This window comes from Apium graveolens, chromosome 7, assembly GCF_009905375.1.
Source record: "Apium graveolens cultivar Ventura chromosome 7, ASM990537v1, whole genome shotgun sequence".
Classification (NCBI taxonomy): Eukaryota; Viridiplantae; Streptophyta; class Magnoliopsida; order Apiales; family Apiaceae; genus Apium; species Apium graveolens.
In genome coordinates, this window is record NC_133653.1 from 190,384,960 (window position 1) to 190,411,876 (window position 26,917).

Genomic DNA, 26,917 nt, shown 5'->3' on the forward strand with positions numbered 1-26,917 from the left:
AAATAGGAAAATAAATAATTGTATTGAAAATATTTAAATAAAATATAAGTAATAAATAATAAATAACTAATATTTTTTTAACATGAAACGTGAATAATAATATAATTAAAATACAAGCAAAAAAATTTAAAGCATGCATTATGATTTTCGTGCAGAGCGTTTAAGAGAGGAAAGAGGATGTAGAGCACTAGAAAAATTTGATGCATTTAACAAAGATGGGAGGGACATTATTGTAATTATTCATTACTACAACGGAGTAAAATTGCAAGTGTGAAAAGGAAGTCTACTTACTGGTTGACTTGCTAGTAGGATATAGATATCTCATACATTGAACAAACCAAAATTTTGATCGTGTGATTAAACTAACAAAAAGTGATGAGCAAGTTTTGTGATCTTTCTTATCATATCTTTGTCATGCCTCCTGTTACTTGATACACAAGTGAAATTAGGCGATGGGAGCCTCATCAGCTCAGTCATACAACATGGAAGGACCGGAATAATTAGCATCCAAACATCTTGCAGAGAGGCTAAAGTAGCCATAGAGATGGTGATTTACGATTTCTATAGTATTAGAAATCAAAGTCTGTTTCTTGACTTCCCAAATTCTCAAGATAGACATGCTCCTGCAGCTATGGAAGGTAAACTTTTTCTTTTATTTCTTCAATCTCTTCACTAATCAATTTATGGGTACTAAAGAGCTGGTGCTTTCGAAAAATACATTTGACACTTCCTTAGGCTTGGTTTTTTTTAGGAAAACAACTACATTTTGAAAAATATTTTCTTAGTACTATAGATTGTCCTGTAAATTGTTTTTCCCAAAAAATATCTGTCTGTTTCTTTTAAACATGAAAAAAAATGTAAATAATTTTTCCAGAAAAAAATCTCGTAAAAGTTTTCTCAAGAAAATTCCTGAAAAATTTTGGTGGAAATAATTCATGAAAAAAGTAATTTCCAAAAAAAAAATTATAAATTATTTTGCTATTATGAAAAAAGGAAAATGTTAAATTTAGAGCAGATTTTTTATTTTCAGAGCAAAATGAAGTCAAAAGACCAAACTACCCTCCCATAAAATGCTCGTCGTTCAGGAGTGAATTATGTACTTATAGCGGCAACTTTGTTTTTTCACTTTTTATTTGCTCTGAAAGCTTAAAATCAGCCCTGAATTTAAAATTTCCCAAAAAAAATTAGTTTTGGAGAATGTTTTCTCATTCTGAAAAGTGGAAGTTATTTTCATGAAATTCATCATTTTTCTTAAAGGAAATTTTTTCTTGTGAAAAAATATTTTATTTACCTGAATGCCAAACAAACTCATAAATATGAAAAATATTTTTCAGATTATTAAATAAACACACAAGTAACATTTTCATGAAATTTATTTTTCCGGGCCTAAACAAAGGATGAAAAACGGGGAAAACATTAAATGGAATTCAGCAAAAAAGAGTGAATTATGTGCTTAAAGGGGCAGTTTTATCTTTTCGCTTTCTATTTACTCTGAAAACTAAAATCAGGCCTGAATTTAACATTTCTCGAAGAAAATTAGTTTTGGAAAATATTTTCTCTTTCCGAAAAGTGGAAATTATTCATCATTTTTCATAAAGAAAATTTTTCCTTGTGAAAAATATTTTAAATATTTCCCTAATACTAAACAAACTCATGAACATAAAAAATATTTTTCAGATTATCAAATAAACGCATAAGTAACATTTTCATGAAATCTATTTTTCGGGGCCTGAACAAACGCTGAAAAACGGGGAAAACATTAAATGGAATTCAGCAAAGAAAGAGTGAACTGAGATTTTTGCTAGTGACGAATCTCATGATCATGCAGCTGTATTTCAATCTTCCGCTGATGCAATTCCAACAACGCCAACATTCCAATGGTTTCTTCAAGCCAATCAGCCCAGGAAACAGATACATAGAGTACTTGTAATTCCTGCAACTCTTGGATCAGGTTATCGTCTCTACGAATTGGCAAAGAAACTGAATATGGCAGGAGACAGATATGCATTGAACGCAACACACAGCATTCCTGAACTCTTCCATTCCGTCGGTCCCGAAAAGATATCCACGTTGCAGAACGTCTTAGAAACCAAAACTTTCTTTCCTGAAAACTGCCAGATATTTCATAATTTCAGGAAAAGATTTTGGTCAAACTTCATTATTCATCCTGATGAACAACATGATAAGCCTGGCATCTTTGCTTCAGAAGCGTATGACCCCGTCCGAGCTCTTTACCGCAGACCTAATATCACAAATCTGTTCCAAAAAATTTCTGCAGCAGATGCTAGTGCAGAATTGCAATTCATCAACTGGGAAAATTCTTCTGCCAAAGTAGTAGTGTTTGTTATTTTAACTGGAGAGACAAATCAAAGTCGATACATGATAAAAGAATTTGGATTTTCAGAAACCATTAATGTTGCAGCTTTTTACCTCAACTCTATTGAGATCTCGAAAGAAGTCCTGTTGCCCGAACAACTATGGTACACTGAGAGAAGACAACGTATTGTGAAGGTTGAAACTGATCCCAAAACTATTACAGATGTTAACAATGACTTGACATACATTTTTCATTCTTTCGCTGGGGAGCATGATGAATTGTTAACACAAATAGCTTCAGGGGTAAAAATTTCAAACTTGTCAATGATTGTATTAAGAAGCAGCTCTTTTTTTTTGAAGTCCATGGTATGAAGCTACTTCTTAACTTATGTATTACTTAGGATCTAATTGTCACTAACTTGAACAGAATTTTGATTCGGTAGCTGGTGATGTATCAATTCTGAGAGAAAGACACATGGACGAAGAATTATCACTGCAGTACACACCACTGTGGAGCCTGATACTAGTCATCACCATTTACAATGGCTTCATAGTATTGTTAATTAAGATATATTACAACCCTAAATTCACTCTGAGCGGTAAGTTCTATGTTGAGACTCAGTGTGTTTCTAATTCATGTTTACCTAATAACACGATGACTGATATATACTTTTGTGAATTATTTAGCTGACAAACTGCACAGAAATTTATCGAGGATGGTAATGGTTGTGGGGCTCCTTGTGGCACTAATACTCGCACAGAGTTACAACTCTATCCTTTTTACTATGAACACTGCTCCAAGGCTTGCACCAGCTACAAACGAAGTTGCAACACCTAAGTACACAGATTTCTCACAGCATTATAGAGAATTGGGAAGGAAGTCAGTAGTGCCCACTCGGTCCCGATTACCCAGTCAATTGTGGCACACTGAGAAAAGACGGCGTATTCTGACAAGTAAATCAGAGCCAATTAGGGTGGGTGTACCCGCCCATTCGATGTTCCAACAATTTGTGAAGGTAGAAACTGATCCGAAAACTAATGTAACTTCTTATGATGGATTTTCCCTTAAGGTTTTGGAAGAAGCAATGAAAATTGCAGATGTTAACAACAACTTGACATACAAATATTACTCTTTTGATGGGGATAATGATGATTTGTTGAAACAACTAGCTTTAGGGGTAAGATTTTCTGGACTTCGTCAAATGATTTTATTTTAGTAAGCAGCTACTTCTTAAATTATGTATTGACTATTGTCGATGATTTAAACAGGAGTTTGATGTGGTAGCTGGTGATGTATCAATTCTGGAAGAAAGATACAAGTACGCACATTTCTCTCAGGCTTATACAGAATTGGGAATGGTGTTGGTAGTACCCATTCGGTCAAGATCACCTATTCAAGTGTGGCTCTTTATGAATCCCTTTACAACAGAACTATGGGGCCTGATACTAGCCATTACCATTTACAATGGCTTCATAGTATGGTTGATTGAGAGAAATGACAATCCTGGATTCAGATCAGGCACTGTCTGGAATCAGATTGAAACACTCTTTTGGCCAGCGTCTACAACACTTTTCACTTTGAGTGGTAAGTTCTATGTTGCAACAACAATGTTCTTATAATCTGTGTTTCACTGATAGCATGATGACTAATAAATGACAGTCTTATGCTTTTGTGAAATATAGCTGACAAACTGCAGAGTACTTTATCAAGGATGATAATGGTTGTGTGGCTCTTTGTGGCACTAGTACTCACCCAGAGTTACACGTCTATCCTTTCTGGTATGCTCACTGCTCAAAGGCTTGCACCAGCAACAAAGGATGTTGCAACACTCAAGAAGATGAATGCAACAGTTGGGTATTGCGGAGAGTCATTTCATAAATCATACATGATTAATGCCTTGGGTTTCGACTCTGCAAATATCAAGAAGTACACATCAACACATGACTATGCAAAAGCCCTCAAAACCGGAGAAATAGCTGGCATATTTCTTGAAGTTTCTTCTGCTAAAGTCTTTCTTGCTCAGTACTGTAAAAGCTTCATGAGAACTGAAAAGATATTCAAAGTTGGAGGATATGGTTTTGTAAGTTCTCTTCCTCTTGCTATACATCACCCTGGGTAGTTCTAACAAGAAAAATGACAGCTTATGTTGAATTTAAAGATGAAACGAAATTTACACAATTATTGTTAAACAAGTTAAGATTTTTTTGATTGAACTAGTCCTTCCTTAACCATCATTGGATACTCGACAGAATGAGAGGCGAGGCAACAGTTTCATCATGCCTAGCTTCTCAAGTTATTGTCAATATACAAAACGTGACAGGTCACCAAACAGTGCAGGATACAACCAAAAAGTACTTCAGATATATACCTATTTGTTTAGTGACTTATTCTATTAGCAGTGAGGTTACTCTTGGTTTTGAACATACTCTTAATCTTCCTGGTTTGCACCTTGGTGAGGTTATTATTGGTTTTAAACATACTCCTCATCTTCCTGGTTTGCAATTTGCTATTCCTAAACCAAATATGTTTGTCCAATACTTCTAATGAGTAAACTCTACAAACAATCATTAATTAGTTGTATATATAATGACATGACAGGCGTTTAAGAAGAACTTCCCTTTGCTTCCAGATATAAACAAGGCAATACTGAAAATTGCAGAAAATGGGAAGCTTTTAGAACTTGAGGAGAGATACTTGAGCTCTGAGAAATGCGCGGAACCAGTTTTGTTATCAAATGAAGATGCTGGTATTGGATTAGAGAGCTTTGCAATTCTGTTTATGTTAAGTGGATGCACATCTACTGTTGCTCTCGCCATATTTGTCATTAGGCAAATCATAAGCTCTCTAAAGTCTACTCTAGAGCAACAAAAACTTTTCAAAAGAGTATCAGCTTTTACTAAGAGACTGGTAAAATACAGAAGGCCGACGTCGACTATAGTTATGAATGTAGAAAACCCTGGAAATTCTCGTGATGCTACTGATTCAGAAGTGAGGCAACCCGTCAGCATAACAATTGATACAGAAAGCCTCGAAGATCATCTGGAAGCTCCTGACCCAGATAGTAAGGTGTAGTGTAATCGTTTAGAGTGCAACACATTTTTAAATGGGCACTGCTAGAATTCCAGAATTCTGTTCGCCCCATCTTAATTTGTTAAAACTATATGTACGTAGCATCTCTAAATACAACCAATCAAAATTTGCCTACAGTACAAGTATTTCTGTATCTTGGATAAATTTTGGAAATTCTAACATCTCACAACAATGTAGACATATTAGCATCCAAAATTTACATTTAATTGTATAGATTTCCCACCAGGTAAGTTTCTGTGATTAACACATTTTGAGTTTGTCAAATTTGTAAATCAAATTATATTATTTCTTCCCCTACCTGCCTCCTAGAATATTACTTTGGCAAATTTGCGAAAAACTGAAGAGCAATTACACTAAATTTTGTATAAACTAGTAGATTTGACAGTGTAAAAACTTTTCTAGCCTACAAATTTTGTAGACTTTAATAAAAATTTATAGTTGAATATTTACAGTATAAACCTAAAATACTGTACCTAAAACCTTAAATTTTGTATTGATCACAGAAGTCTACTAAAAATTACAAAAGTTACTATAGTGAACACTGAAATTTTAAAACAGAAAAAGAAGGGTACTGTAAAAATCATCCGGGAAGAGGTACTTAAATATACTTTTATCAAGTGTTATGCTCTGATTTTAAAAAAAAATGATAGATATGTGAAACAGTAATTTGTAAAATTACCAATAAGTAGTAAATATAGCCACTTCTATAGAAACACACACGTACCGTTTGAGAAGGTGAATAAATACTGAATTTCCACATGAACAGAGTAAAAACATTTTTCTGGTTCGAAAATTTTCCATTTCTTGATTTACACGAGCAGAAAAAGAAACCAGATTTAGGGCACCATGAACAAAGAAGATGAATGATAAGTAACTGAACAACTATATAAATGAACAGTTGGGTTAACAATCAATTACACAGTTGAGATCTTCTCTAAACATGATCCCTATATTTGTCTAAAAGTCGACAAGTAAATCAAATTAATCTAAGATCTAAAAGAAAACTAAATTTAACATGATGCTGCAAATCTTGACTATCGCAACCTAAAATACAAGAGATGTTATCTTTGAACCTGTTCCCCTGCATGGTTGCTGGTAGATGATGATGCATTTCTACCATTGTCAGCTGGTTGAGTTGCTCCCCATTTCCCTTCTGTCTCCGTAGGTTCTATAACTTTCACAGACCCGTCTGTCAACCCAACTGCAAACTGATTTGGATCCTGTGGATGTGCTGCAACGACTAGAGGGTACACAGGTTGGCTTCTGCATAGCAGTACATCACCAGGTCAGTTTTACATTTCCAGGATATATGCTTGAAAGTTAAAATTAAATTAAGCTTAGCATAAATATATTTTCTTCTTTTCCTATTTTAACAAGAATTATATGAACAGACAACCACCGGAAATATCCATGATATTATACAACTGTAGTTAATATAGAAATGTAATGAAATGCCTATTGTAAAGTGAGATTATAATTGTAATGTATCATATAATATTTAAAAGAGAAGCTGTGGCCATTAAACAGCAGCAGCAAAACACAAGAAAGCATAAATCATGACAAGCCCTATATTGATAAAAAAGATTTACAATCTCTGCGACCCGACCGGGGGGGAACACACAAGCCCTTACCCGCCTGAATGGAATGAAGTCTTACCCGTTTACTACTGCTGGAGACAGGTACACTGTAGGCCCAATACGACATCTAAGTCTCAGGTTATCAGCATCAAAAACCCCGACATTTCCATCACAAAAAGATGCATAAACAAGTTGACTATTGCACGAATATGCGGCACAAGATATAGGCGCTGAGAGGACATCTTGGGGAACCCACTACAATAAAAGAATGCACAAAAAAAGGTTAGCAATTATTTAATTAAAGTGACGGGGATTAATGCCAGATGTTAATTTATACTTTTACCTGCCGGATGCAATCCATCTTGGAGGCATCATATAATGCTAATTGTGTTTCATGGGATACAAGCAAACGGATTTGATCAGAGTGGAATTGTACTCTCGTATCACCACTAGGTAGCTTGCCACCATGTAACTGTATTGGCACTGATTTTCTTTTCTCCCAAGTATCAATGCTCCAAACACAAAGCTGACATGCATGTAGGCTATATTAGTACAATCAAACAGAACTGAATTTCACTTCCCAGCACATATACATTTACATGATTTTTGCATATCAAGATAAAGGTAACTGAAAGCAAGATCTAAACTACAGACCCCATAACATGGCCATGATGTTTAAGAAAAATGGCTATCACATTATATATCACAAGCAACCTCCCTCGTGCAAGAACCGAAAAGGACACCAGGCTTAGTCTAGCAGAGATCCCTCATCCTTGGTAAGGAAAGATCGAGGGTTCGAGCCTCAGAAGAGGCAAATATGTGAGTACTTAAATTCTTGCAATCAACCTTACCCAAAAAATATATGTGCGCATGTGAGCGCTTCCATAACTAGACAGGCATCAGAATTATCCCTCGATCATAATCACTACTTTGTCGTATGGGGGTTAAAGTAAATCATTTGATATTTAGATCTAAGAAAGTGATTGATATATTGGTATAGGATAATGTACAAAGACTTTATAATGAAATGCCTTAATTGTGATGCACATGTCCTGTATCATTCTTCTAACTTGTTAGTCGATTATTTTTACAATAATTATGTCCCCTAAAAGATTGAGTTTGATAGTTTCAGGACTAATCAAAGCATCTGCTTTTCAATACAATTGCTAAAAGTACCTTGCTAAATAAGAATTCCTCTTTTCTCTATGTAAAAAGTCCTCATTTACTTTGGCAAGGTAAGAAACATCCTTAGTTCTAACATTACCCTTCTCTCGTGCATTTTCTCTTTTTTTGTGCACAAACATTGTAAACCATCTCTCACTCTCTACATTCATATAAATGAGTAACAGTTATGCACTCAAAAACATTAATAGTTAGGGACAGACTAATAAAATTCTTCAGTTTCTAAGGTATTTGAGGACATTAATGAAAAATATTGGACATCTGAGTGGGCATTTAAGCTGGGAAACAGACAGGGAACATTGCACAAAAATTTTAACGATTTAAGCAGTAGCTTACCTGAGCATCAGCGCCTGATGAAATCAGTATGTTCAAATTGGTGGAAAAAGCTAAACCGGTAACTCGCTTCTGATGACCCTTTAATTTGGATTTCACCTAATACACGGAAAGTTAGTAACATCAGCTATAGTCATACTACTTGAGCAAACTAGGAGTGTGATTCTTACCTCATCAACCCTAACATTGTAGATGTGGATAGTTGAATCCTCCATTCCGATTGCTATTATGTTATTATCTTGGGGATGGAATGCTAGGAAGGTTGAAATTGGTGGAGGAGGCATAAATGTTGTCATAACCTACGTATAATGGATAAGGAAAATCATCATCATACTCCAATTGGACAAATAAGCACTTACAGCAAAGTTCGGGCATACCTTGAATGTCATCATGTTAAACAAAGAGACCTTTCCACCAGAAGCCGACATTACATAAGAATCATTCTTTGATAGGGCTATGCATGGATACACTTCCTCAAGGTTGACACCTGAAACATCATTGGTCATAAGAAGACCACTGTTTGGTTGCCAATGCTGTGGAACAACATTGGTAGTGGCCTTAAAACCAAACAGACATCAGAATGCTGCTCAAACTATTCACCAAAAAAACAACACAAAATTTATTGATCAGTTTTTCTTCATTACCTTTCCACTAGGATTTTGTTCATTGCGGGACCACTTCCAAAGCCTTTGAATGCCATTTGACCCAAGTGCCAAAATGCCCACGCCAGAATTTGTGTATAGAAGTCGAGCAACCTAGATGTGTTAATACATATCAGAAACAAACAATTCACTAACCCAACTACTGGAAAACTGTGAGCATAATATGATCCACACCTTGTTAGTAGCATCTGTGCTGTCAGGCAATGTCACAAGCCGACAGTGAGCAGGATCTATAATCTCCGTCAACTGCCAGGACTTGGATTTTTCAGTCACATCATCAACATGCCTAGGCTTTTCCATGCTTCTAGCCACAGAATCAGCTCCATTCTAGGTAATGAAAATAAACAAGCATCAGTAACGGTACGTAAAGAGAAAACTAGGTTGCTGACTGAATAAGAAAATCCTTAAGAAACATCTAAAAAGCATTAATAAGTAACCAATATCACCCGCATATACTATTATTTCAGATATACAGCCACAGGGATTGACATCAAGGAATAGGTGTTAGAGGTATTATTTCTAACAATATCGTGCAAATACCCTTAACAGAAACTAATTCTTAAAGTACTCCTGATATATCTATAACTAATACATTTAACAGGAATAAACTGACTTACAGGAATGGCAGATGGCCTTACGGGGGAGCTTCTTTCCACTTTGCAATTAACTGGATTGACGTTTGGAATAGCAGAAGATCCAGACACCTATATATTCAACATCGGAAGGAAAAGTATAGTGTCGTGATCACATACTGACACATTGTATTATCCAAAATAAGTGCTACACTTGGAAAAAAATAATACCTTAATCGCGGATGGCTCTGGTGCTGATCTTAATGCTTCAAAGGGTGGGGCTTCAACAGACCTTAAGGACCTGAGACCAGCTGCATTTGCAAGTATCTTAATCCCACTATCCCCAGTGGTAACTGCTAGAAGATTACCTTCCTTATTAAATCTCAGACGAGGCAGATTCTGCAAAGACAAAACCCCTAATTAAATAATTAAAATTAGAACAATAGGCATGGGCTCCTTTATCTCGCTTCATAATTTTCTTTACTGGCAAGCTTCACAGTGGGGATCTTTCCTTTTCTGGAGGGTCGGGGACACTGTCATTAATGGGTAAGTTAAAAGTGATATTGCAAGAGAAGAATTAAATACTAACCGGTAGTCCACCATCAGCATCTGTACTTGTGAGCATGTTTGTGTTGTCCATATCCCAAAACTTTATCTGATTATCTTCGCCAACAGCCAAAAAGTGATTTTGAGTTGTGTCAAACTGGACAATGCCTACTGATTTCTTTCTAAATCCAGAATATGATCGTTTTATTGCTCCTTCACTTTCATTCCATTCAACCAGAAAAGAGTCTCCATCTTTACTCGTTCCACAAGAAAACAATCTGAAATGAAGTATTTGAAATGATAATAAGTCTGAAAAAGTGCCAGCAATAGTGACAAATATGTGATGAAGCGTTAAAAAAGATGAGCAATCAGCATACTTGATTCACACCGCCACCGGATCTAGAAACCAAATTTACATATCTGTCTTGAAATATATTAAATGACAAAGAATACAAGTGGGATACTCAAGGTATATTTTGAAATTCCACTGACCTACTGCCATCAGCACTGTAAAGCATAGTAGTGCACCATCTCCCAGGAGCATCATAGTCAACCCTTGATCCCATATTATCATAAAGCCAGGCCTTAATCTTCCCATCAATTGCAGTTGAAAATATAAACTGCAAAAAATAGAGTGGTAAGATGTGTATACCTTTACAAGATAAAATTACCCAAATACCCATGAAGAGAATATAACTTGCTGTAACCGTCTCTGCCCAAATCATATTATCATAAGTCGTGTTCTTATAACAACACTACTTACGGAAATACATCTACAACAGTGAAAGCAGATTCCCCAGTCATATGCTACTAATAGTAGTATAACTGTGTACTTGCTTATGCTACCTACAATTGCTGGTCTGTAAAAGTTGCTGCTCAATATTGCAAGGATCAAACTTAGTAGCCCTTTGGATCCTTGGATTTCAACCCAATAAATGGGAATGGATGTGAGGTTCCTATACACTTTTGTAGTAAAATCTCATTCTCATTCCCGTAAACGATTAACCTCATTAAAATCCCATGATACAAATAGCACCTTTACTTCAGACTTGAACCACTTTTTAGAATCAATATCTAATCTAAATCCGAAATAGTGAGAGAAATGGCAGGAGACTAAATAAATAAGCCAAGGTAAATTATTCTAGCTCCCATATATGGGCCACATTTAACTTTATATATATAAATAAAGAAGGACCTTTTTTATCTAACCCTGCAATTCCTGATTGATGCTTGCCCACGCTATATAAATGTTGAAGAAATTCTATAATTATCAGTTCCCAAATTATTCCATTCCCACATATGATGCTGCTCAAATTCATTACAAACCACTTCTTTAGGATAACATAACAAAACCCTAGGGCACTGGAAACCAGCCTGAAAATTGTCACTTCTTTAGGATAACATAACAAAACCCTAGGGCACTGGAAACCAGCCTGAAAATTGTCTGGATTTGTATACCTGAATATTCTCTTTTTGGTGAGGACATACAGAATACACTGGTGATTCATGCCCTTCAAAGTTAAACAGCTTTTTCCCCGTCATATCCCACACCTGTTTTATTTTTAAATTAGTATTTTAACAGAGCAAGCAAAACAAAGGAGGGTGGAATTAGCAAAGAAGGTTAACCAAAATATGATTAACTGTTCCTCACCTTTATCAACTTATCATCCCCACAGGTTATTATACACAACTGCTTGTTTGGATTAGCAAAAGCCAAGTCATTGACTCCACCAGCATGTGCATCTATCTGCTTTTACAGAAAGCTGTCAGCAGACGGTACTATATGAACAGAACTTTATTAAACAGATTGCAAAATCGTAAATCACCTCTAGATGCTGATTTAGGTCGTTAGGTCCAGCATAAGCATAAACATGAACTAAATGCTTCGCAAATGCAGCCCCTGCAGCATCAGTTATAAGAATTATACAAAGGTACCTTTGAGAAATCAGGTAAAAGTTCTTTTGACAATATCAACCAAGTTTATTATTGTTCATACCCAAATAGTTTCCATCAGGACTCCATGTAACACGGCTTACAGATATTGGAGACTCTTTGCTAACAGATGCCTGTACAATGTAAATAATTATCTTTTAGTGAACGAAGGGTGAAGTTAACACTACAAAAAAAATGAATGATGGATAATAGGGTATTTTTTAATATTACTCAATTATGATATTAAACCCTCAAAGTAACAATATTCCAAAATATCGGCCTTCATACACAGGATCTAAGGAATAAAATGACTGTGTTAGCCTTTAAAGAACCTGAAATGCCATTGAACAAGTTGTGATATCCCATATCTTGAAGGGCTTCGAGATCAATTTCTCACGCATTGCTACTTCCCAGAGAGTGATATCACCATTACCACAACCAACTGTATGAGATAACCTTTTAAGTCAGATATGGATATCCATGTTACCTACTACTACCAGCCTAGGGGCAGAACCATGACTATCAAAAACAGTTCTGGCAAGAGTATAAGTATAACAATGTATATGTTATCATACCAAGAAGTAATGTCCTATGAGATGGATGAAAATCCATGCTAGTAATTGATGACCCTTGATTCATGGTGAAAGCTACTGTTCGTGGTAAGTCATCAAGAGACCAGGAAGCTTGTTGACGAGCTGCTGGATACGAAACCTGTATACAAGTGCACGATACCAACATCAAGTAAAATGTAAATCAGTATGAGAACATAGCAGAAATAAGCATTATTAAACAAAAACCCTCAAGAATTACCTCTTCAACAGACTGCGCAGGCCTCAAACGTTTCATTAATTGTTCATGATCAGCAGTCTGATACTCGAGCATTCCCAGAGTAGTTGGAGGTGTAATTGGACGTTTCAAACTTGAAACTATATAGATGAGCAAAAAAATAACAAAATTATGAGTGAAGAACATCAGCATGGATCCACTAAACTTAGCATTAATAATAGAAAACAATATATTCAAGTCCAAATTTGTGGTTATGATTGCAACTCGGGAGTAAGTAAACATGGTAGCAAACTAAGATGTTAATTCATGTATAACAGAAAGCAGTATTGATCAATTGTCTTACAGTTTATCACAAAAGTCAACAAAGAGTATGATCCCTATTAAAAACTACCTTGATTTTGATTTGGAAGAATAGGCAGGGTTGATGCAGTAACAACAGCTGCCTGAACTGATGAAGAAGCTGCAGCATTTGCCATCCAACCTGCCATAACATTAGCATTGGAAGCAGCTGCTGCAGGCGGAAAGGGCTGTATTTAAAATACATAAACAAAAGTGTCAATCGGTTGTGCATAGACGTCACTAAAATTTAAAGAAACAGAATGTAAAATATAACTAAATTTCATAATCAAAGTTATCATACACCGTGAGCTCCAATTGGTGTATAAGCCATAGGCTTCGCAACAGTAGCAGATGAAATATTGACTGGTGTGGGTGCGAGAGCACCATTTGGAGGTGCACAAGTATGGTCGGTGAACAAGGTCTTAATGTCTGGATTCGGCCTAGGATTCTTGCACAGCTGATGCTGCCAATTCAAACTGGACAGAGTACAGATCGATTTATTAGTACTCGGATTATAGCAAACCTTCATACAACTCATTAATGATACTCTAATAGATATAAAATTTCATACACCAGCTGATCAAAACATATACATGCTTTATAATTACCACAATTACAATTATCTGCCTGAGTATAATTTTTTATTAAGAAATAAAATACAAATACAGTAAAGATACTGCCCTATTTTCTCTCTCTAATTAGGCGAGTCTAACTTTATGAAAATTATATTAAATATTCTAGAGTAACTAGTGGACACTGTCAGCTGTTTCTAGACAAACTAACCACAATCACGGAATAGGCAGAAAAAACCAAACCAATACAATTTAAGAAAATATATATAGACTTTATAAGAAACATACAAAAAAAACCATGGAATACAGCTGCGGAAAAACTACAGTATGAAATGCATGCTACAACAACGGGAAACGAGAACCATACCTTTGGTTGATTAAAGTCCTTAATCTTGACGACTTTAAGGTAGGGAAAACAAGTTTTTCACGGAAAAGAGGATTTGCTTCAATAAGTTTCTTAAGCTCTACCAACATAATGCTACGGGCCGTTTTTGTGTCTCCGTACTTGGATAATTGCTCATTTTCCCTGACAGGACATTAAATAGATTAGACAAATAAACTATATTTAAATAATTCCGACTCATAATAATAACCCTCACAAGTAAATATTATTGAATGGAATTTAATAATATTGTCTCTCTGTCACATTATCCAATAGAAGAATAAGGTAAAGGAAGTGAAATATATTCAGTAATTCAATTTTATAAAAATATCAATACTACAAGAAATGTTTCTTTATTGTTTCCTTTATCAGCCACCAGCAACAGGCCACGAAAGACATTAGAAACTTCAGCTGTAGTATTGCGATTTTTTAAACTTACCTCTACAACTAAATTAAAATTTTGCAATAAGTATATAGAGGACCAGAATTAACCTCAGCTAGACCTAAGTAATGAATGAAAGAGAAGTCGGCTGATTTAGAGCTTTAGAATATAACGATTACATTTTCTAGTACCATGTCCTTTTAATGACATTCCACAAGTAAATGACCTCACAATGAAAACTTCAAATATAAAGGAGACTTTTTCAATCTAATAGGTTCTGCCAGACCAACAACTAAATTATTAAATTAATTTTTTTTCTTTTCACTTTCCTTGATATGTAGAAGGAAGAAAGAAAAATTTAGACACCTATTGCTACAATATACTATCCAAACACATTTGTATGTTACCTGAAATTGGTAAGTGTAAGCAACTGAGTGATTTCTTTGTACAGATCTTCATTGAAAGTGGAGAACACTTTCAGATCATTCACTAGTATGTCGACAGCTTTGGACTTGTCTTGCCTAATAATATAGAGAAAAATTGTAACATTAGCAAAACAAAAGAATTACACTTGTAAAGAAATTTAAAAGAATCAACTCAATACTAAAGTACCTATCAAGAGCTTCGAGATACTTCTGCTTCCTGATTTCAAAAAATATCTTCATAGAATATCTGTTGTCATCCACTTTGGTATATCCAGAGAGATATTTTTCGACCTCATCCCATTCACCCGCATGTACTTTTTCCTCAAAGTACCTCATATTGAAGTAGAAGCCAGATTCTTGCTCAAGCCTACAAATTACCAATTCCAATCATGACAGAATCGAACAAACATTTCACAGAAATAAAATATCCAAGTTGGATATACAAGTAAAATATATTATATATATGATATATGAAATTAAGAGCATATATATTACTTGTAACTGGAAAAGGAATCTAATAGCACTCACAAATGATTTAATAACCAAATCCAAAGTGAAAAAGACCATTCATAGTACTATAAATTCAATCCTTAAAAAATCAAATCAATATATTTTTACAACAAACAAGCTTAAAAATCCAAATTTAAATTGAAAACCAGTAAATAAAGTACATAAATCATACCAGTTTAACCCTTACTGTAACTTCACTTGAACAATATTACTTAAAACACAAATAAATCATAAATATAAATTAAAAAAATAAGTCAAACCAATTGACCCATTTTTATCCCTAAAAATGACCATACACAAACAAGCATACAATTCTCTCTCTCTCTCTCTCTCTCTCTCTCTCTCTTTCTCTCTCCCCCACTCTCTCTCCTCTCTCTCTCTCCTCTCTCTCTCTCTTTCTCTCTCTTCATATATAAATAAACAGGAAAAGATTGTACCTGTGAACAGAATCTTTAAACTTCTCCTCTTCAAGGAATTGGAGTATAAGAAACACCAATTCTCTGCTTAAAGATGACATCTTTACCCCCAAATCCAACCAAAAACACCAAGAAAAATCAAACCCAGTTGAGAAAACACAGATCAAGAACAGAATCTAGGGTTGCTGCTGAAAACAAAAGGGTTGATTTAGCAAAGGCTGCGGAGAAAAAGAGATAAAATATACATATAAGTTGTATGTATATATATAAGAGGGTGAGGGGAGAGAGAGAAGGATAGAGAAGAAAGAGGAAATGGGTGGGGGAGGAAGAGGAGGACGACTTGGTCTCGCTATCTTCGATGCGTTTGGCAGAAGTCTTCTTTATCTTTTCTCTTACTGACCTATCACTGATAAGATTGTTTACTTATATCAAGGGTTGATAAGTAATTGTGGTTATTGATGATTGTGATAAGGGGTATTTATGGAAGTGGAATTTATGGGGTTAGATAAAGAAAAGAATTATTCTCTTTTTTAAGGCAATAAACAAAAGATGCTAAATATTCTTAGAAATAATTTTTGGTCTTTGACAAAAAAAGGAAAGGAATTTTAATAAATCATAATTATTTTTGTCAAATAACGATTCAGAGCATCACACAAAATTATTTTTTTGCTAAACATAACCGCATCATTTGTATCATCTAATAACGAGAATGATTGTTTACTGCTTTTTTTGTCAAGATGATTTTATTATTTAAATGACATGTATCATCAATAATGAGATGATGATGATAACTTTTTATTGTTTTTTTACGAAAAGCTGTGATATTGTTAGGGGATCATGTAATATCTGAGATATACCGTGTAATTATTTTCGCTAATTAAATAATTATTATGTGTGTTCAGTATATATTCTGTGAATTAACTGTTAAGTGTTATTTGTATTTGAATACTCAAAAATAGTATTAATTGAGTATTTCAATTTTTATATGTCCAAAATAAAATATAGATAATTGTCATATCTTCCTAACTATTTTTATGTTGATTTATGAATTTATATGAATCATATGAAATTTATAAAATCTTTTTCCGAGTATTTAAAATCTATTTTATAAAAACGGGAACCAACCGACGTCAACCGTTGTTACGTTTTTGGAACACGAAACTCTTCCGAGAACTCCTTCCTAACCTAATTGTAATATTCCGAGCATTTTTCATGTTTCGACTTTTTCGATCCGGCGTACGGTTTGTCCTGCGCGGGTCCCGGCGCAATATTTTCGATACAGTATTCGTTTCGGTAAATCAATAAAACCCGTATTTTCGATAAACGGGAGCTTTTTATTAAACTATCACAATTATCACTTCGTAATACGTGTAACCAGGCGCTGAGACCAAGACCGCAGTACAAATTGTACCGATTTGGATAATTATCCCGAAAACCGATACCGTTTGGATCAGTTTTTACAAATAAACGTACCATTTTATATCCGGAATGATCCAACGGGATACTAATTTTCCGTAAATATAAATAGACTTTTACCGTATTTTATTTCGTATCAAAATCATTTGCAGACAGATAAATATATAATTTTACAGAGAAAAATCATATATTCATAAATTGTTTCAAGAATCAAACCAACTTTTGAAGGTGTTATTGATCTTTGTTTGAAAAGCTCGAGTACTGGATTTGAAGGTCTTGAGAAGCTCTATCTGAATCTGTAATCCATACACCTGCAGAATCAAAGGTTTAATTTCTAAAAATTTATTTATTTTCGAATTATTTTTATGAAAAATATGAATTTTTGTTCGGATGATTGTTTGTATGATTTGATGATTGCATGTTGTATAGCTTGTTTTCCTGATGATTTTGGTATATTATACGTCTGATTTGGAGTTCAATAACATGTTCAAATTTGAGTTTGATTTTCGAATTTTAAAATTAGGGTTTATAACCCGTATGAATGTTTTCAATTGAAATTTGGGGGTTTTTGATTCAAGGGTTATTAGCTGTTAATTTATAGTGGGTTGTGTTCCTTATGAAATTTGCAATCGATTGATATATAGCTCGTTAACAGAGGATGCTTGAATCGAAGGGAGTTGTGTTTTAAAGATTTACGATGTTCGCCGGAAACCAGCGATGTTCTTGGCCAATTTCCGGCCAGAACAGGGATGATTAGAATGTTTTGATTGCATGAACAAGTTCCTGATGTTGTGTAGTGTTGATCTGGAGGTGTTGGTTGGGTGAGGACGCCGGGATCGTCTTCTCCGGCCACCCCCGATTTTTCGGCGACTTGAACTGCAAAATTGCAGTTTAGTCCCTGTAGTTTTGAAGATGGTGAAGTTTAGTCCCTGTAGTTTGCAAAGTTTTCAAAAAATAGGATTCCTGTTTATAAAATGTTTAAAAATCATATTTCCTATTTATTTTTATTATAAAAATTCATTTTTAATTTCTGAAAATTCTAAAAAATTAGTATTTTAATTCCGAAAATTATTTTTAATTCAAAAATAAATCTGAATTAATTAGTTAATTAATTTCAGTTAATTTTTAATTGATTAATTGGTCAATTAATTCGAAAATTAATTGATTAATTGATCTAATTAATTATTAATTGATTTTAATTAATTATTTAATTAGATTTAATTATTTAAAAATGATTTAAAAATTCCGAAAAATAGTTTCGAGCTTTAAAATATTATTCTAAATTATTTCCAAGGCTCGATAATTATTATAAAATTGTTTCGGAGCCAGAATTGGCCAGCTGAACCCTGTTTATTAACCCGAAATTGATCCAACGACCCGTTTTAATTCTAAAAAATATTTTAAAAATCATTTTAAATACCCGAAAGCCTATAAAATGATATTTCATTGATTGTTTGACGTGCTCTGTGTTATATGTGACTTATTTGTTTGATTGTCGGTCTATGTGATCAGTTCTTACTTGTTTTAGCATAACTTTTAATCCGTAAATCGGATTTGGGTAAAACGAAGGGTAGTTGAAACCTTATAACGTCCATGTGACGATTAGAATAATGTGAGATGAATATTGATAGATACTTATGATGCCTAGCAGAGTAAACAAGGTGTAGGAAAGGGAAGCAAGTGATCAGAAAATGGAATTGACATGTAGAAAATACGGCAAGTGATCAGAAAATAGAATCGAGGCATAGGAAAAAGTAGACGAGTGGTTGTTGAAGAAAGTCATTGGGCGAGTACAAGTGAAATTGGAATCGATTGTGATAAGGCAAGTACTTCTAAACCTTTTTCGAGATATAATGCAAATATTTCTAAACTTTCTCGTAACATATTGTTAAGTATTCAAAAATAGCTTTGTTTTATGTTGAAAGTACTTTGAATCCTTCAGCCTTGAACCTGAGCCACATCATTTGATCTTTGAGCCGTAAGCCTTATTCTTTGTGAACCATTTCTTGTTGATTTACCAGATACTAAGCCACACAAACACGATGCTGCTCCACAAATATATATACATCATATACCAAACACTGGAACAGAATTGTTTACACATACAGAAACTTTTATACTCGACCATATCTTGTGACATCAAAGTACTAAAACCTTGTAAAAATATTATTCATCTAATACCCGATTATCCTACAGGCTGGAGGCCACTTCTTTTATATACTTTGGCATACCCTTTCGGTACCCAGAAATTTTCACCATGCTCTTATACAAATATTTTATTGTTATTGATTATGATCCGGTTTTATTGAATTATATTGTTTATCATATTGAACTGCTTTAGAATTGGGTAGTTTTCTTTATATGGACCAGATTCGTGGTCAGACCATATCGATGGTCAAGTTAGGCCAATGTGTGTCTTGGATCCAGTAGTTAGAGCAGTGTTGTATGCTTTGCTCGGGGTTAGTGCGTGACTGATCAGCAGCCTAACCTTTGTTTTAAAAACTTAAAATGAATATCCAATTCTATTGGTTGTTTAACAAGAAACTTGATTCCTTTGAACCATCTCGTTTGATCATGGTTTAACCTCAGTTATTGTTATTATGACTTGCTGAGCTAGTTAGCTCACTCTTGCGAATCTTTTTATATATTTTACAGTTAAGAAGGATATGGATGATAGTGAAGTTCCTCAGTCTAAAGTGCGAGCTAGGATTCCAGTTTGAGTTGGATCGAGTTAGCAGAAGCTTCATATGGTAGTGAGATAATAAGATTGTAAGAATAATTTCATTATCAGTTGTAAGTTAAATTAGTTGGGATTTGGTACATTGTAATAAAGTTAAGGTTGTGGCTTGTTTTCATACTTTAACCTGTTGCGATCCGTGGTTATGTAAAGCAGGGTCTTTGCAAATAATATTTCATATACAGGTTTATATATTGTATATGTGTTGTGGACCCCAAACTTCTGACCCGGGTTTGGAGGGCGCCACATTAAGTGTTATAGAGAAGTCATTTGAGAACTCCAGAATGACTTATTGAGAAGTCTAGAAAAGCTACTAGAGAACTCAGAGATATCGACAAGCCAAATTGAAGACATGAAGATTAGAGATATCGATAAGTCATTTCTTCACTAGAGAACTCTAAGATATAGACAAGTCAAAATATCACTAGAGATCTCTGAGGTATCGATAAGTCAAAATATCACTAGAGATCTCTGAGATATCGTTAAGTCAATTTGTCACTAGAGAACTCACAGATATCGACAAGCCAAAATGAAGACATGAAGACGAGAGATCTCGACAAGCCAAATTCTCTTATAGACAACTCAGAGACTTCGATAAGTCAAACAACTATAGAGTAATTAGAGATCTCGATAAGTAATTATACTTATCGAGATGTCGAGTTCTCTATATAACTAACTGGAGATCTCGATGTAAAACTCAAGTATAGAAGGCAGATCAGTTTAATATCCAAGATTATCAATCAACAAACAAATCAATTACTAATTTGAAAAGTCTACAAAAACAGCTTGAAGAGTACAAGATCAAAGGTCAAGATTAACTGACAAAGTAAAGTCACAGACATGCACGATTTGCAAAGATACACTAAACCATAATTAGAAAGTTTTACTCCCTCTGTTTCATTTTAACTGTCTCTTGACTTTTCTGCACTTATTTCAAGATGCTTTGACCGCATAGTAAAAATTATTATTTTTAAAAAAATTCTTTTGTAAATAAAAGTTTAAGTTATATATTTTTATTCAGAAAAAGAAAATTTTAAAAATAATTATTTAAACTATACGGTCAAAGCACTTCGAAATGAGTGCAGAAAAGTCAAACGACTATTAAAATGAAAGAGAGGGAGTAATTAACTTAAAGTAAGGTTTAGTACATGCTTTTGCATGCTGTGTAAAACCAGTGTTTACTGTCCTATAAAGTAAACACCGGATGCTTTGTTTTTAGAGGTAACTAACAAATCTGAAATATCTTGTAACTCTCAAGAGAGAAGCCGAGTTCTTAACATACTAAGAACCCAGAAATTTGTAACAAAACACTAGCTTGATTTTAATATAAAGTTAAGTGAGTTTTGAAAGATAAGTGTATTAATGTGCATGTTTAATTATCCTGTTAAAGCATATTATCCCTACAATACATATTACTTTGTTCATCATTCTTAAAAGTTCAAAAAGCCATTAAAATTGTTTAAAACACATTCACCCCCCCTGTGTTGTATTCATTACCCAACAAGTGGTATCAGAGCAAAATCTGAAAGCAAACAGATTAAAGATATTGGAAGAATGAATACACAGAAACTTAGCAGTATCAAAATCCCCACCTTTGTCAGATCTAACTATACACTATGGAAAAAGAAAATGTTGTTGTTCATCAGGATGGCCAATCCATTATACATTCATATCCTCAAGAATGGGCTTTTCACTCCTATGGTAAGAGTTGAGGAATCTACAGACGGGGACATGGTCATTCCAACACATTATGCTCCTAAAGATCCCTCAGAATACACTGAACCTGAAAAATAAAGTCTCTCTGGACAGTGGCTTACAACTGATCTTGATTGAGTCACTTGACAACGTAATGTACAATAACATCGTTAACTATGATACAACCAAACAAATTTGGGAGAAAATAGAAATCTTATGTGAAGGAACAGAGAAGGTTAGGTCAAATCAAAAGAGGATTCTTGTTTCTCAATATAAAAGGTTTATAGCTAAACCAAAATAAGGAAACACTGAAGTTTTTGAAAGGTTCAATAAACTAATAAATGACTTGCAGCTTCATGATAAATATTATGAAGCTGAGGAGGTTAACCTAAAGTTTCTGCTAACTCTTCCTGACCATCTTGAACAGAAAATATCAGCTATTAGAGAAGGAAGAGATTTGAGCAGAATAACTTTAGAAGTTCTATATGGAATCTTGAAAACTTATAAACTTGAAATGATGCAAAGAAAGTCATTGAAAGCACACCATGGTCATGTTGTCGATGGTTCAAGTGCCTTAATTGTAAATGACATAGAAGAAAGTGAAGATGAGCAAGATGATCAAGTTTCAGTCGTTCAAGCTATAGAACAAAAGAATAAAGGACCTCAGAAGCAAGTTGTGTTGGAAGAGGAAGATGAATATTATACCTTGGATGAACTAGATGAAATGGACCAATACATGGCTTACTTGGCTAGGAAGTTCTCAAACATAAGAGTCAAGAAGTCAAGGTTTTCCAAAGGCAAGGGATAATCTTCCAACTGTTAGTGTTTGTGCCCTGGAGACACCACTATTATGTTTATATTATGAAACATTTGGATTATTAATTATGATTCTATGGACTATTCTTTAGTAATCTATTATATCTTTATTTTCTTGTGATAAAATGTTAGATTAATAAATGTCCTTGGAATATGATATATAAATCTGTATCTCTAAGTGCGTGACTTATAAATGAGATTATGAGAATAGTATTAGTATTCCTAAAGGTCTCTGGTCAAGTATTATTGTTAAGGGACGATAATAAATACGTTGAGGCTAGTGTGTTTGTTGATTGATGATCACAACTCATTGATCATAGGTACGGTGATATTAAAGTTAAAACACGGGCACATGTATTAAATACATGGTGTTGGATTGACCCGTTGTGAGATACAACATGTTTAAAGTTTCACAAGTAAATCTCACAGTGATAATGATGTATTGGTCCTTTGACCTGAAATCATTATATTTCTATACGAGAATTAGTATACTTTGATACTATTGAAAGTTATCCTTGACCGGGTAATAATAAAAGTAGACATTGGGTATATTATGAATCGTATAAGAAATATGAATGATCTAGATGGGATTTAGCCCTCCTTTATTAAAGGAGTGATATTATTGGCCTCTTGATGGAGTGAGACTATAAAATGCATGATCGTGCTCAAATACTGATTTTTTTAATAGTTTACTCATTGATCAAGGAAAGAAAGATTAAACTTTAACAGAGGATGACACAATACATGTCTCGAGTTTGATCTATAATATAAGGCTAAAGGGATTATATTACATTGTACATTATTCACGAAAGGTTTAATTGAATCACCAACTATTATTATTACTTGGGGAGCAATGATGTAATATTAGATGCCACTCATTGTTTATAATTTTATTATTAGAAAATAAAATTATTGTCAACGTAATAATAACCTAAAGGGTCACACACAAAGAACGTTTAAAACGGAGTGTTATTTAAATTATGAATTTAAATATTTTATTATTGTTAATTTGAATTTAATTATTAAATTAATTAAGTGAGACTTGATTAATTGTACATATATTAAATTCGAATTTAATAATAATATAAACCCAAAATCAGAATGGGTCCTTTTAGAAGCCCATTATGATTAGGGTTAGGCCGAATCCCCTCTCTCCTTATATATACATTAAGATGTATATTTTTAGGGTTTGGAAGAAAAATCATTTTTATAGAAAAAACCCTAGCAGCTTTACATCTTAGAGAGGCTAGAGAGAGAGAAAGAAAGAGACAACCAAATCGGCTAGTACTGGCTCCGGTGATCGTTGGACGATCGGACGTTCGTGTGGATATCTTAGAAAGCAGATCTCTGAAAGGTGGGCTGCTGTAGTTCATCAAGAATCGGAACGGCCATTAAAATCAGAAGGAAAGCTATATTAAGGTAAACATCTAATCTCCGAATTAAATGTCTTGTTTCGCATGGAACCTGCGTTTGGGGTTCCGTTTTTCATATATATTTTTTATTTTTGCGCTGCATTTGTGCCACAAATCCCAAAAATGACATCAGAGCTACTTGCGAAATGTTTTAATTCAGTTGTATGTTTACAGTTTTGATATAAGTGAGCATGTATATAATTTTCGGTGTGTGTATATGCCTGTATATATAAATTTTGAATATATATATGATATCCATGATATATTTTATAATCATGTGATGGTTGTATATATCGTTGTGTGAGTATATATGATATACTTTATTTTTATTACGGAGATTGTATACGATGCGATTTCTGAAAAAAACTGAACATATTTGGTGAAATCTGTGTCCAGTGTCCAATTTTTGCAAACAATATGTGTTTTCCGACTGGAATCGGGTCACTGAGAAAGACTGACAACCTCAGGTTCGTGTATGTAAGCCATTGGATGTCGTTACAGGCCTCGATATAGCGATTTTTAGTTTTTGGAAAGCTGATTTTAATTTTTCGAATTTTGGTAAATATGTTGTGTTTGATTATATAGTATGAACTATGATATGTGATACCATATTAATATTATAAGTATTTTATTATGTGTCATGTGATATCATGGTGTATGGTTATGGCCTTAAGAACCTTTAGTTAATGGTTTTTTATTTATGGTTTTGATTTCTAAATACGACTTGCATGTTGTTTATTCTTTATAATTCGTTTACCTCTAATGTAACTCGAGTTTTCTTATATAAGTACATTAGTATAGGTTGTTTTAATGTAATTTACGTCAAGGAGTTGCATGATCCAAGAGGAGAAGCAACAATCGAGACAAGAAGAATGGAGACTTATAATTGTAATTGTATTTATATTATTCACCATAGATTGACCTTGATCCTTTCATTAGCTAGAAAGGATCCCATACGATAAAGGTCATAACCAAGCACGTTTACATACCGCACTTTACATATTGATGTATGAATGTATGTATAGAATAGTTAATGATGCATGCTTTAATTAGATTAATCATGCATGCATGTATGTATTAGATACGTCACCCATGTCATGCCTGCTAAACAAGATAAAATCTGTAACTCAAGATTTTAACATTTACAAATGATTATGAGATTCTCGTGTTTATGAAACACGGAATGAAATACGAATCTTCTTAATTTCTGACATGGGGCGATTTTGTCAACAACGGGGTCATTGAACTTGTAAGGCTGTGGGTTTTAAGCGAGACCGATGTGACTCCTCCACTACTTGGAAATCAAACCATTAACGAGTATTGATTTGAAGTAGTTTATTCAAGGAAAAATGGGGAATCTCTTTATGATGGGATCATGATCGTTATAATATTAACAAAACCCTAATGTTTATATTAAGTTATTTAGATGCCTTCCAATATGTCCAACGCGTTAACCCCTAGATCGATAAGGAGTGGGTTCGCCGGAGCGAAGTACTCCCATCTATCGTGGGACGGCGTGTTGAAGTATATGATACTTTTTAGACTTTTGGGTTTGACTTAACTAAGTTACCACAATAGGATTGTGAACTTAGATGCATAGAGTTTAGTGAGATTTATTGGATAAATATGAATAAATGTTGTTCCACTAAACTATCCAAGAGTTATATAGTTGATATAATTGGCAAATATTGTCTACCTTATTAAATCATGTTTTAGGAGTAAAGCCAAAGCTGAACTAAAATGTTTTGAAATTTGGATCTTGGCTCACTAGAAAGTATATAGAAGATATTCTTTTCAAATTAATAGTTAGGGCTATTAATTTGATAAAAATAGTACGAGATATATATTTTGAATATATATGAATAATCACTTGAACATAATTTAATAATCATCTGTAGACTAATTTATCTTATGCACTTAAACATTGTAGATAACAAATGGCAAACAATTCAAACAACTTCTCTGTGCGATCAGTCCTTGAGAAGGACAAGTTGACAGGAACAAACTTCCTTAACTGGCAGAGGAACTTGAGGATTGTCTTCAAACAAGAGTGCAAGCTCTATGTAATTAATATCCCTCACCCTGCATCTCTCCCTGAAGGAGCATCCCGTACTCAACATAATGTTTATCAGAAACTCGATGATGACACAGATGTTCAATGTCTCATATTAGCGACCATGAGTGCTGAACTTCAGAAACAACATGAGAATATGGATTCTTATGATATGATTGAGCACCTTAAACGTATGTTTGAAGGTCAGGCTTGTCAGGAAAGGTTTAATACCTTCAAATCAAAGCAGGGAGAACGTGATCCGGTTGGACCGCATGTTCTAAGAATGAAAGAGGTATATGGAGTACCTTGCCAAATTAGGTGCCCTGATTTCTATGGAGCTCCATATTGATCTAATTTTGTAATCATTAAACAACAACTATTCTCAATTTGTGATGAATTATAATATGAATGAGATAGATAAGAACCCCACCAAATTGTTGGCTATGTTGAAACTGCTGAGACCAACGTTTAGATGGCGTCCCATGCTCCCATGTTGATGGTGAATAAGGGGAAGGCCAAAGGAAAGGGTAAATGGAAAGGCAATAGGAAGACGGGAGCTAAATCTAATGCCAATCTAAAACCTAATCTGACCAAGGTTTTGAAGCCTAAAGGTGATGTTCCAAAGGTTGGTGATTGTCACTATTGCAAGAAACTGGGTCATTGGAAGAGGAAATGTCATGCTTATTCGGAGGATCTGAATAAGAAGAAGGTTGTTGTTGCTCCTTCTGATTCAGGTATTTATGTTAGAGAAGTCAATTTATCTAC

General features: G+C 34.1%; 2 protein-coding genes across 4 annotated transcripts; one reads left to right on the plus strand and one right to left on the minus strand.

Annotated features, from left to right (window-relative positions):
- Window positions 1-262: 262 nt before the first annotated feature.
- Window positions 263-5,622, plus strand: LOC141672678 (uncharacterized). 3 transcript variants are annotated; one of them, XM_074479331.1, is made up of 8 exons: window positions 263-638; window positions 1,829-2,619; window positions 2,744-2,915; window positions 3,004-3,290; window positions 3,387-3,494; window positions 3,586-3,901; window positions 4,000-4,397; window positions 4,916-5,622. In XM_074479331.1, the coding sequence occupies exons 1-8, from the start codon at window positions 545-547 to the stop codon at window positions 5,387-5,389; spliced, it is 2,640 nt and encodes an 879-aa protein (XP_074335432.1). In that variant the 5' UTR covers window positions 263-544; the 3' UTR covers window positions 5,390-5,622. The 3 variants fall into 3 exon arrangements, with proteins under 3 accessions (XP_074335432.1, XP_074335431.1, XP_074335433.1); XM_074479330.1 differs by having other exon boundaries at window positions 3,004-3,494; XM_074479332.1 differs by having other exon boundaries at window positions 3,004-3,494; window positions 4,947-5,083.
- Window positions 5,623-6,271: 649 nt separating this feature from the next.
- On the minus strand, window positions 6,272-16,385 carry LOC141675301 (topless-related protein 3-like). The gene is made up of 25 exons (XM_074482020.1): window positions 16,045-16,385; window positions 15,285-15,464; window positions 15,080-15,193; window positions 14,276-14,434; window positions 13,638-13,812; window positions 13,389-13,524; window positions 13,022-13,137; window positions 12,787-12,922; window positions 12,544-12,653; window positions 12,276-12,345; window positions 12,106-12,179; window positions 11,931-12,026; window positions 11,738-11,830; window positions 10,772-10,899; window positions 10,323-10,557; window positions 9,965-10,132; window positions 9,779-9,865; window positions 9,336-9,488; window positions 9,144-9,254; window positions 8,877-9,056; window positions 8,670-8,798; window positions 8,503-8,598; window positions 7,328-7,510; window positions 7,064-7,239; window positions 6,272-6,670 (listed from the first exon to the last, which is right to left on the minus strand). Exons 1-25 carry the CDS (start codon window positions 16,122-16,124, stop codon window positions 6,469-6,471), a joined length of 3,387 nt encoding a protein of 1,128 aa, XP_074338121.1. The 5' UTR covers window positions 16,125-16,385; the 3' UTR covers window positions 6,272-6,468.
- Window positions 16,386-26,917: the final 10,532 nt, after the last annotated feature.

Bases quoted from the DNA above. Each gene is read 5' to 3' on its own strand.
- LOC141672678 (XM_074479330.1), top strand. From the start codon at position 545: ATGGTGATTTACGATTTCTATAGTATTAGAAATCAAAGTCTGTTTCTT. The intron at 3,495-3,585 runs GTAAGATTTTCT...TGATTTAAACAG, and splicing joins TGAAACAACTAGCTTTAGGG to GAGTTTGATGTGGTAGCTGG. The intron at 3,902-3,999 runs GTAAGTTCTATG...TGTGAAATATAG, and splicing joins AACACTTTTCACTTTGAGTG to CTGACAAACTGCAGAGTACT.
- LOC141675301 (XM_074482020.1), bottom strand. From the start codon at position 16,124: ATGTCATCTTTAAGCAGAGAATTGGTGTTTCTTATACTCCAATTCCTT. The intron at 13,525-13,637 runs GTATGATAACTT...TTTTAAATACAG, and splicing joins CACCAATTGGAGCTCACGGT to CCCTTTCCGCCTGCAGCAGC. The intron at 9,255-9,335 runs GTGTGGATCATA...TAACACATCTAG, and splicing joins GCACAGATGCTACTAACAAG to GTTGCTCGACTTCTATACAC.